Source organism: Eupeodes corollae, chromosome 1, assembly GCF_945859685.1.
Source record: "Eupeodes corollae chromosome 1, idEupCoro1.1, whole genome shotgun sequence".
Classification (NCBI taxonomy): Eukaryota; Metazoa; Arthropoda; class Insecta; order Diptera; family Syrphidae; genus Eupeodes; species Eupeodes corollae.
Genome location: NC_079147.1, coordinates 273,436,689 through 273,448,399, shown reverse-complemented (window position 1 = coordinate 273,448,399; position 11,711 = coordinate 273,436,689). Strand labels below are relative to the sequence as shown.

Below are 11,711 nucleotides of genomic sequence, written 5' to 3'. Positions count from 1 at the left end.
CTGTAGGAGTATCTAAGTGTGTTGTATTTTTTTTAACGATGTCCAAAGTGGCACTTTCGTCAATATTTTTGTAAGTGGTTTTTCCAAGTTTTGTTTTTTTTCAATATTTTCAATTTTGGGGCATTCCAGATAGCAACCTCGTTATGCAGCAATTACAAAATTTCATCTTTAAAAGTATGACTCACAGTTTACATCTTCCGCAATGTTCCCTCGACGCCATTCATATAAGAAATGAGAATTTGTTCGCGAACATCGCCACAAACGACGAGCATGACAGCTAACGAAGCTCTTGAGTAATTGCGCGAAAGTTAGCGAAATTTAACGAAACTGATCAGAACGTCTATTATAGTTAGTGCCATATAAGACTGCGTATTGGTTCGTTCCTTTACTGCTTGAACACAATGGTGTCGGAGTCGTAACTGAAATAGGTGTCAAAGTAACGAACACAACGCGACGCAACTAGAATCAGAGCACCAGCTGGAGTCGGAAGAGTTGACCAACTTTTAACTTTGACGTACGACACATGTGATGTTTCCATTTTTGAAGTGAATAACTTGGATTATTTTTTTTAACAGTTTTCTAATAAAAAAGTGGAAAAATATTTAAATAAGAAATAAAAGTGAACAAACAAATATTTCCTGAGAAATTTGATGTGGTTATAAACTGCAAATATACCAAATATCATCAAAAAGCCGTGTGCGTACTTTTTGTGAAACGTACGACAACTTGTGACAGATTTTTCGAGTCCAGTTACGACTCCGTCTCCGATTTTGCATTGTGTTCCAGCAGTTAAGCTGGCTTAAGCTCGGTTAGGTCTATTATAGTTCGGCCTTAAGTGGTGCTATTGGTGGGCACGACCCGAAGACCAGTTGAGTTTGACGGCTCTTCAGCCACACTATCGTGAACAGCATCAATATTTTCTGCAGTGCAAACATGTACTAGTGTTTCCTAGATTTGACGATTAAATAGACAGAAAAAAATCACGAAGTGCACGAAAAAATCTTAACGTTTGGGTGTGGTTCATGTTCAACATCTGCCTTTAAAATATAACCACACTTCTAGTTTAAATTTAGTTAGTCTGAAGTTGAATGAAATGTATTCAAATGAAATGCGGAAAGAAACTTGACTATGACTTGACTTGAATCAACTGCATAATAAAATAAATTTTGACTTTTTACATCACAATATTATCCCAACATCAAAAAAGTTTCCAGCTCATTTACGTAGGCGCCTTACAACAACCCAAATTTGCTTTAGTTTTTTTTAAATGAGATTGATAATTTTTCTAAATTTTTAGTGAATTTTTACGATTCAAATGGTGTTGTTATCGCTTGACAAATGTCAAAAGATGGCATCTGAAAAAGAATCAGCTATTTAAATTAAAACCTTTTTATTGGAAATCCCTTAAAGACACTGGATAAATTACTCTCTATGTTATCTGCCTCAAAATAAGGATTGGATTACAACCAGCACTAAATCGTACATTGGAATGATACAATACTTTCCCATGTTTCTTCTATTTTATTTTCAACTAAAGGCTCCATTTTTGACATGACATGACAGCTCATTTAAATTGACAGAAAAATTTTTGTTATTTTTTTACATCTTTTTTTACAGAAAAGCCGGATTTATAAATAAAGAAAAACCAATTGAAGCTTGACAATTATTAATAAGATTGAAGTAATATATTAACTATTGATCTAAAAGACTTGTATGAATGATAAATTAATAGGAAAAAGTTGATATTTCTGACATTTTCGCAACACGTGCTTTTACTCTAGTAACTTTAAACCTTCAACTTGCTCCAAAAGCAATGGTAAGCGAATTCTGCACCAATTTTTGTAATTCCTGGCTTAAGACTAAAGGTCTCTTGTACTTTAACAGGATGTTCTACAGAGACCCGCCGACGAATTCGTCAACGATGGTCTTGTCGAAGAAATGTGGGCCATGAAAGCCATGGAACATGCTGAAGTGTATTTCAATGTAATTTGACCCTCCCGAGTTTAATGATGATGACTTTCTCTCTTGGATTAAAAACTACAGCCTTATTTATTTTTAGCTTATTTGCAACATCGATCCTAGAAGTGTTAAATTATCACCATTCGATGATATAATCTACACAACATTCAGACAGGATTTTCCAAATTTAAAAATTGACAAAATTCAAGATGATGATTTGAAAACACCCGACCAAAAAATCAAATGGAGAGCTTTTATTGAGAAGTTCAATAAACTCGAAGACTTTTCCTATGGTACACTGCTGAGATCTGAGGCTGATAAAGAATTTTCACCCGAGAATTCGTTGCTTGTTGTGCGAGTACAATTTTTGGCAATTGAAATTGCTCGGAATCGCGAGGGATTGAATGATGTGGTGAGAGAAAAGTTTAAGCCTAAAGTCCTGCCCAAACCAACAACACCGCTACCACCAACAGCAGCAGAAGCAGCACCTCTTGAAGAAAAAGCAACATAGTTTATTTATATTCTTTTGTTATTATTCAACCAACTCGAATTGTAACAAAATTTGTTTATACATTTTTTAGATTTAGTACGATAAATAGATATTTTTTAAGGGCATAGCAAAGGAGACTTGTGTTTTGAGTTTTTCTTGAATCGATAGTTTATAGGTAACAAAAATTACGTTCGAAAGGAGATCATAAGTTAAACGAAAATCTCGAAAACAATGATTTTGTGTGGGTCCTTATTTGACTAGCGAATCAAACGCTCCGAAAAAATGTAACTTTTGAAGTAGAAACAGTAAAATGGAATTCCCAAAAATGAGTGAATTTAAATATCTTCACTTTCATTCCCACGTTCGACTTATTTATAAAAAAGAGCTTCAATCTAGAATGCACACGTATATTGGCAAAGGTACTTTCTTCTCTTTTGTGACTTTTTTTCGAAAAACATGCACTGATTCCTTGACCAAAATTTTATTAAATACTTAAAGGCCTTATTACTAAATTGGCAAGTCTTCTTTGTAATTTTAGTTCAATTTGATCAGCAAAGGAAAACCATGGGCTTCGAATCAAAAAGGCTTTTCGGATGTTAAAACAAAGATTACCAATTTTGGCCTACGAAATCCATTTAAAATTGAGTACTGTCTTGACCATTACTATTGCAACCTGTCCCTTGCACAACATTTAAAGACAAAGCGACATACTTGATGACCCTCCTGAAAGTTAAGATTTTGATAGTGTTATTTTCAAAATACAGTCACTGTTTTTAATTCAATTTCAAACGGTTATACAATAAAATAAAAGTTTAGAAAAAACTACAATTAAAATTCCTTAACTTATTACATACAGTGGCTCACAGCTTATTTGATACAGTAAAAGATTTATAATTTAAGTTCGCATAGCTTGCAAACAAAAAGGATTAACTAAAAAAATTCAACTTTATTTTAAAGAAAATCAAATATAATTCAACAAAGCACAAGATTTTATTTTAAAATATTGGTATTTAAGAAAGTAACAACTAAAAAACTAAAATAGCTATTAATTTCACTCCACAGCTTATTTGATGCAAGATCATTAGTTTTAGAAAAAAGTTGCTAGTTTAAAGAATCCTTAACATTTCAGTACTTAGTGTAGTACCCGTTTGCCTTTTCAAGAGCATGTAATCTTTTTGGCATGGAATCAACAAGCTTCTTTGTTATTTCCGGTGTAATTTTCTGCCATTTGTATAGAAGGGACTTTTTCAGATCAAATTTTTGTTTTTACAAATTGTATGTCTTAGTATATTAGGGCCGTTTGCTGATACCAAACATAAATCTTGTTACTAGCTAAGTTTCAAATAGCTTTTAAGTAAAACATACATTTATTTATGTTGCACACACAAACTTATGTTGAACTTAGCAAAGCAGAACATTTAAAACACATCTAAGTTCACTTCGTCTTACACAAAACATCAAAATATTAAAATTCGTGAAAAAAATTCAAAATTGAAACGGTGGTGTTTTGTTAATTGCTGGTTCTTATTGTGTTCTAAAATTATTTTTTTTTTTAAAAAAAGGCTGTATGAAAACTACAAAGCCGAAACCCGGAAGGAAGCTGCTCAAGAAAAATTTGTATAGCGGCAAACTGGTGATGGGAAGCCGTTCAAACAGACAGACCCAAATTTTGAACTGGCTATCTCCATTATGAACCCAAAAACTGTTCATGGCTTGGAGAACGAGTTTGACGGTGACAATCAATTCAAAGAAAAACATTTCACTTCTTAGATTGCAAAAAACTTGAACAACGACTGGGGTGGCTACAAACCCTCTATCTATTAAGAACCCCACTTCATACGATTAGTGACACCGATTTATAGGATCTCAATTAAAAAAGGAACTTGCCTGAAATTTAAAAATTCACCAACAGTTGTTTTGTCAAAAGGTTTCAAAAAACAATTTGAAAGTAGTTCGCTAGAGGTGAATACACCATGGTTTACTAGAAGAATACCCGTTGCCTCAAGTCTACCAAGCAACAAAATATCTGAACAGTATTCAGAACTTTCTAGAATTAAAATAGATCTTGCCAAATTGCAGTACGATTCTTTGAAAGAAGAAGCTATTGCAAAAAAATATCAGATGAATATCGAACATGACATGACATAAATTGCTATAACGATTGATTCAATCATTTATGTCTTACTTAAATAATTACACTTCCTCTTGCACGTTTAGGTTTGAGTTTGGTACAAAGCAATATGTGTCACTACGTTATGTTCAACATAATCGCTTAAGTTTCGTATCAGGAAACGGGTCTTAATGTCCAACAAAGCCCACAAATTTTCTATCACGTTCATATAGTCATCAAGTGAGGACAATTCCAAATGAGCTATGTCTGCACGATTCCTGACTTATTTTTCGGGTCATTATCTTAATAAAATCCTAAATTTGGAAGATTACCCAACTATTCTGCATCGTCCATTCAATGAATTTAAAATTTCCAAGCCCATTCAAACACGCTTCCTCCACCATGCTTCACTGTAGATTTCAGTTACTTCGTTTTAAGTCGCCAGACGTAAATGTTAAATTAAGATTAGTCTGCAAATATCACACTGTCCCAGAAGTTCCACATACATAGATTTGTAGGTGCAACATAAACAAATTAATGTAAAACTTAAAATGTATGTGTGATTTTATGAACCAGATTTATGGTAAGAATCAATAAACGGGCCTAAAACTCGGTCGTAATGTCTCTACTTTTACCCTTTTTGTACGTTACCTTTTAGGATTATGCTAAAGTGAAATAGTCTCTTATCTATAAGCAAGTTTATTTCAATATTCGTGCCCTCAAACATATCCTTGGGTCCATAATCCAAGTATTCCTTCTTAAGCCGTACTGTGGGAATGCTTTATTTCATTCTGTCATTCCTTGTTTTTGCAATATTCAGAACACAATGTGCAACTCTTTTCAATCCATGGTATACAAAGGGCGATCACTAAACACCCCTTTCAAGAAAAAACATTATAAAAAAAAAAACAATTAACCTGTGGAAAAGTTTTGAATGGAACAATAATTCAAGAGTATTCCTTCAAGTTTAAGCTAAAATGTTCCTTTTAAAAAGAACCTACATATGTCATAAACTTCCTTCAATCTCATTATCTTATTTGATTCAAAAATAGGTCGTTGGTCTAATATAAAGCTCAGTTATATTTTTGCGGACATGAATATAATTTAACTGCAAGTTCCACTAAGCTTGTATAGTCCTATTCGACGAATAGGAAACAAGCATCTCAAATTGGTGACTGTTTGTCCAGTTTTATACCTACTTCGTCCGTAGTTCCTCAAGGATAGATATAGATATTGAGTCTTCTGATTTTCGGTATCTATGTCAATGAGCATTCAAGTTTGATCAAAAACTGTTCTTGTCATGTGTATGCCGACGACTTTTAACTGTACTTTAGTTGTCTTCTTGGATTCATTGAGCATGTTGAAAACCTTGACAAAATTTCAAACTGCTTTAATTTAAATGGTCATTTCCTGAACCCTAAAAAATCAGAATGCGTAATTATTTCTAAAAAGATTCTTGATCTCTCTTACTTTCCCTTGATTTTTTTAAGTAATGCCGCCATTAAAAAGTGCTAAAAACCTCGGCGTTAACTTTAACCGCTCTCTAAAATGGGGCAATCATATCATGGTTTACAGGCAAAGTTTATGGTGCCTTACGTACATTTTGGGTAACCTAATATTTTATACCAGTAAACACATGTTGCTTGCCAACACTTTGTTAGTGCCAATCTTAATATATGGTTGTGAATTATATTGTAACTGAAGCTATGATAGTCTATCATTCAAATTTTCAAAGCTATTCCAGTCACGAAACTACTTGCCTGTTTTTAGAAAACTGTACTCCGAGGCAAATATTGAATTCAAAAGAATGTGTGCAGTAAAAAAATCTGCCTTTGAGTAAGAGACAGTATCGGTTAACAATCGCACCGTAGCTCTGCCGAATTCTGGAAGGCTGTGAAAACCTTAAATGGAACCACGAATATCATTGCTCTAGGATTACAAGTGCAAAAAATTAGCGATCACTTCAAAAAGTTTCTGAACGCAACGATAAGATCACCCTTGGAACTATACGCAGGCCCTTTAATCACAGATGACATTCTAGATGGACCGTTTTCAAAAAATGAATTAAAAGAAGTTATTGAGAAAGCTAAAGTAAATAAGGCGCCAGGAGATGATCGTATTCCTTTTGAGCACTATAAGCACGCAACTGATGAAATTTTATTGTTGCTTACTAAAGAATTAAACCGAATTTTCGAAAATGCTAAAGTTAACGAAAGTTTCAGAAAATCAATAATTTGTCCGCTTTTCAAAAAAGGAAACTATGTTGAATTATCGAATTATAGACGTATTTCTTTCTTAAATACAAATGCAAAGCTCTTCGCTGGGCTTATTGAGAATAGAATGTCCGAATGCTTGAGGAGAAAAAGTATACTCTCTGAATATCAGGCCGGTTTCAGGACAAACTATTCAAGAACGGATCACATATTCTCACTGTACAACATTGCCGATTTATATATCGGGAGAAAAAGAAAACTATATGTATTCTTTGTTGACTTTAGAGCACCATTCGGCTCTATCGTTCGTGAAGCGCTTTTCTATAAGCTGTATGCCATTGGACTGTCGAGTAAAACAATGAACATTCTAAAAGCCTTGTACACAATGAATACAACATACATATGGGATGGAGCGTCTGTCTCGGCAGAGTTTCGCACGGAAATGAGTCTCAAGGAAGGGTGTATACTGAGTGCTTTGCTCTTTATATTGTTTATAAACGACATAACAGATGTGGTCAAAGGCGGAATTGTGTTCGAAGGAACTACCATACATGCACTTTTGTATGCAGACGACATAGTCTTCTTTGGAGAGATTGTGGATCGACTGCAAATGACGTTGAATAGTCTTAACGGCTATTGTAATCGCTGGAATCTTGACATAAATCTATCAAAATCCAAGATAATGATATTTAGAGCGGGGGCCGCAGGACTGCAAGAAACGAAAAGTGGACATTCAATAACGAGGCAGTTCTATTTACTTCGAATTTAAATAAGAAAAACATCTAGGAACTAAAACAAATGTGTGGGAACGCTGCTTCAAAAGTGACTGCATTGACCATAGTACAAAACACAAACTTATCCGCTCCTCAACTGCATCGATTTTATTGTATGGAGCTCAGGTTTGGGGTTAGTGTTCTTTTGAAGCAATCGAAAAGTTTCTCCGACACTTTATTAAAAGAATCTTCCGGCTTCCAAGAAATACCCCAAACTACATGCTGTATCTGGAAACAGGGCTGCCTCCCATGATATTGGAAACTCTTAGCATGTATTTCAACTTATTTTCAAAGTCTTACAAATGAATGATGCAAGAATAAAAAGGCTCAAAAAGATTAGTTTTCAAACATCACATAAACATTTTAAATTCTCATCAATATTTCGCTTGCTCTACCAAATAGTATCTTACAGATATTAAGCATTAACGATAAAATAAAAATGTAGAGAAGCTTTGTATTACACTCGAGTGTTCAGATCGTACCTAAAGCTGATCTAGCATAGATTTGGTACGAAAGGAATTATTTTGATACAATTTGAATATCTCACAAGCAAAGATAACACTAGTCAGAGTTTATAGCAACCGACTGCGATAGGCTACAACGTGTTTGGGCTGGAGAGATAGCATAGATCAAATCGCCCAACGAAATTTATGGTGGTAGATTGCAAATTAGCTTCGTAAATCGTCTTACGTTGCATTACACTATAACAGTCTTTGTATAGTATTCACATATTAGATTAGACATCTTCAAAAAGTGCTGCTAACCGTTTAGGTTAGCTTTGCTGATGCATAAAGTTTTTTATCTATTCAAATGCGTATATAATTTATAAATCCTTATTTCGTCCGAAATTCTTATATCTGGGCCCTTATTATGAAATACGAAACGAACGGCAAGAAAAACAAAACTCTTGACGTAAAGCAATTATGAGAAACGAAAATGGAATCAAGAAAATGTTGCCAACAAAAATGAAAAATGGTATTGTTTTTAAAAACAACTAACTTCACACATATTTACAAATTTGATTTGTATTCGGTTCGATAAAATGTTTTTTCATTGCGATTACTTTCTTGAAAGCGAAGATAAATCTGAATCCGAAGGAGAAATGCGTGTAACAAGGGCACTCTTAAGAGATTCATTCAAGCAACTTTTTCGTCCGAAAAAGGAAGCGTTTAAATATGTATTGGATACGATTGATTTACACCTTCCAATATTTAATTCTACATAAATATACCAAATGTATTGAAATTAGCTGCAACACTTCGGTTTCTAGCAGAGGGTGGATATCAAAGAGGAACCGGATAGAATTTCCTTGTTAGTATGGCACAACCAACTTTATCGGTCACTCTAGAAAAAATATGAGAGCTTGAAGGCACTCGTAAATAAAAATACGAATATCGTTTAATTACGATTCTTGTAATCGCAATTTTACAAATACGCGCTTCTGCAATCGTTTTTCGCAATCGCAATTTCACAAATACTCCGTATTAAAAACGATTATCCTTATTCATAATAACCCCCCTAGACAGAATTCAAGAGATTTCTTAATATGATTTGCGACCGTTTTCCAACTGAACATTTTTGCACCGCCATAAAATGATAACGAATGCTCTAGTGCCATTACCCCCCTTAAAAAAATAACCTGGACACCAACTCAAACTCACTGTCAAGTACCAGATTTTTCTTCACTGCACGAACAAGAAATACTTTACCCGACTCAATATTTCCCACATTACAACGTGCAGAAATTTCAAAAACCATTATGCATGGGGTATCCCATTATAGATTCCAACCCATTTTCCTACTATGTTCATGACCTGCCCTATAACAAAGAAGAACCAATCTAAGATACTTCTATTATGAATACTAGTTATCTAAAAAATTCCGATTTTCATTGTCTCAAAAGCTTCATAACAAGATCCATATGATACCGCAACCAACTAATGGTCGAAAAGTGTCGAATTCTTCAGCCGGCAACTAGTTACCTTGCGGCGCTCAACTGGATGACGTTGTAGGTATATTCACGATTCATGGAGACTTGTTCAAAGAGAAGAGCAACATTTTAGGTACCACCGAGTGACATTGAACCCATACCTCTACTATGACTACTAACCATTCTCCGTCACTTAGTAGCTTTTAATTTCAATATACCTATTAGGAAATCGAAACTAGGTTATGTTTTCTGAAAACGTTTCGTTCCAAGATGACAATTCCTTTAGGATGGAAAAAAATGCCAAACTATGCCTTCATCACTGTGAAAAGCAGCTTATAATTGATTGCATACTCGAAGAAGAATCTCCAAAAGCTAGTAAAACCGAGAAAAATGGCTCCTATAGTTAAACCTATAAGAACTAGATAGATGGACTTCCAAGTGTAGGAACTATTTTTCCATTTACCCACACTTCCTGTACACACCAATTCCCTTCGTAGTTTGCTAAAGATGACTCTCACTCTGTTCCCCAGATCACCGAAGATGAGTCTCTCATCCTAAGCACAACGAACTCGAAGAAAATAAGAAACAAATAGAATTTCATCATTAAAAAAAGAGAAAACGTTGTATTTTGGATTTTTTTAGATTTGTTATTTTTAATAAAAATGTTTCTTATTTACAGAAGTACGTACTCCCCCTTCTCTATGCGGTTTCCATAGGTTGAGCAGCAGTCTCTTCTGTGTACTTGCCCTTGTCCTTGCCGAGAGCAGCCAAACGTCCCTTGCCTCTCCTCTCAAGAATAGCCTTACGGTCCTTGTCCAATTTCAATTTAACAATCAAACATTTGGAAGGATGGATACCAACATAGACATTGGTACCGCTGGCGTTTTCACGTTGGATTTTCTCGATGTAAACAACGAACTTCTTACGATAGGATTGTACAACCTTTCCAACTTGGTTACCCTTGTAGTGACCACGTACTACTTGCACTTCATCGTCCTTGCGGATTGGCATAGAGCGTACATTGTATTTTTGGCGCAACTCCTTGGATAGGGGTGCTGACATTAACCGCCGACGGATGTGTGATGGGGCTTGGAAATGACGCTTGCGATTCTTCCTGCGGGATGAACTCACAAATTTGTTGCACTTCATTTTATTCTAATTGTTTTCTGTGAAGATAGAGAAGCAAAAAATAATGCAAACACACATCATTAGAATCAGTCGTTCGGAGATCGGTGATATTTTTTAAAATTCGTGTTAATCATTTTCGTTCGTGTGGAAAGATGGATGAAAATTCACAGAAATCACAAAAATTTGTTAAAAATTAATATGGATGCGTGTAGAGGATAACGCATAGAGTAATTATTTCATAGGTTTGAGTAAATTTTCATTAATATTTCCACGGATTTCGAAAGATTTAAAATTACAAAAACTCACATCAAACAACTATCGTAAAAACAACGAAAAGAAAGAACTTGACATTTGAGTTGTCGGAAGTACCCACTTTTTTTCGTTTTTGACACTTCAGCGTGAAGTTATATTCGGTTTGTGTGGTTTGTGTATCGGATAAATATCCGCTGAATATAAAAGTATGTTGAGCTGAGAGTACACTTATCTGGAGAATCAATGACGCTGATTTACTTAAGTATTTTCCTGGATATCTTTTTAAATTTTAATAAATTTATAATAACAAAATGGCTACTTGAACTTTAAGATATTTACGTAATTCTTAATTTCTGATATTTAATTTCAAACAGTTTCAGATGTAGGTTTGTTTGATTTGGAACTGAAGGTGGACATACACGACCGAGCCAATTGACTCCGAGCTACAGCCACTTTGACAGATTGATTACTTTTCAGCGAGATAAGATTGTGTAAACATTCAAAACTACTTGGTTCGTTTTATCAGCCTCAATAATTTTCGACTTACAGACAATCCAAATAGATCGATAGAGCCAAACCGTGCAACTTCAGTTTTCCCAACAATATATCAGAATGCTCAAATGTTTAAAAACATGACATTTTTTGGAAGATAGTCAATTAGTAATATCTTCTTTATGATATTTAAAAACATTTAGGCAATATTACATTGATTTTGCGTTTTGTGGCTTTTTTTGAGAAAGTTTTTGGGGGATAAAACCATTTTGGGCAATATGAATTTTTCAATACTTTAGCGCTATTTTATTGGGCAATAAGTCCGAACACTTCTTTTGGAAGTTCATAAAACATAGTAAAGATT

The 11,711-nt window shown here is 34.4% G+C and overlaps 2 protein-coding genes across 2 annotated transcripts; one reads left to right on the top strand and one right to left on the bottom strand.

Moving 5' to 3' along the window:
* The first annotated feature begins 1,549 nt into the window (after positions 1-1,549).
* LOC129954160 (protein PBDC1) lies at positions 1,550-2,584 on the top strand. Its single transcript, XM_056067885.1, has 3 exons — positions 1,550-1,816; positions 1,885-1,983; positions 2,060-2,584. Exons 1-3 carry the CDS (start codon positions 1,814-1,816, stop codon positions 2,468-2,470), a joined length of 513 nt encoding a protein of 170 aa, XP_055923860.1. The 5' UTR covers positions 1,550-1,813; the 3' UTR covers positions 2,471-2,584.
* A 7,512-nt stretch (positions 2,585-10,096) lies between these two features.
* LOC129954161 (60S ribosomal protein L26) lies at positions 10,097-10,990 on the bottom strand. The gene is made up of 2 exons (XM_056067886.1): positions 10,910-10,990; positions 10,097-10,641 (listed from the first exon to the last, which is right to left on the bottom strand). Exon 2 carries the CDS (start codon positions 10,622-10,624, stop codon positions 10,175-10,177), a length of 450 nt encoding a protein of 149 aa, XP_055923861.1. The 5' UTR covers positions 10,625-10,641; positions 10,910-10,990; the 3' UTR covers positions 10,097-10,174.
* Between the last annotated feature and the right edge of the window lie 721 nt (positions 10,991-11,711).

Bases quoted from the DNA above. Each gene is read 5' to 3' on its own strand.
- LOC129954161 (XM_056067886.1), bottom strand. From the start codon at position 10,624: ATGAAGTGCAACAAATTTGTGAGTTCATCCCGCAGGAAGAATCGCAAG.
- LOC129954160 (XM_056067885.1), top strand. The intron at 1,984-2,059 runs GTAATTTGACCC...ATTTATTTTTAG, and splicing joins ATGCTGAAGTGTATTTCAAT to CTTATTTGCAACATCGATCC.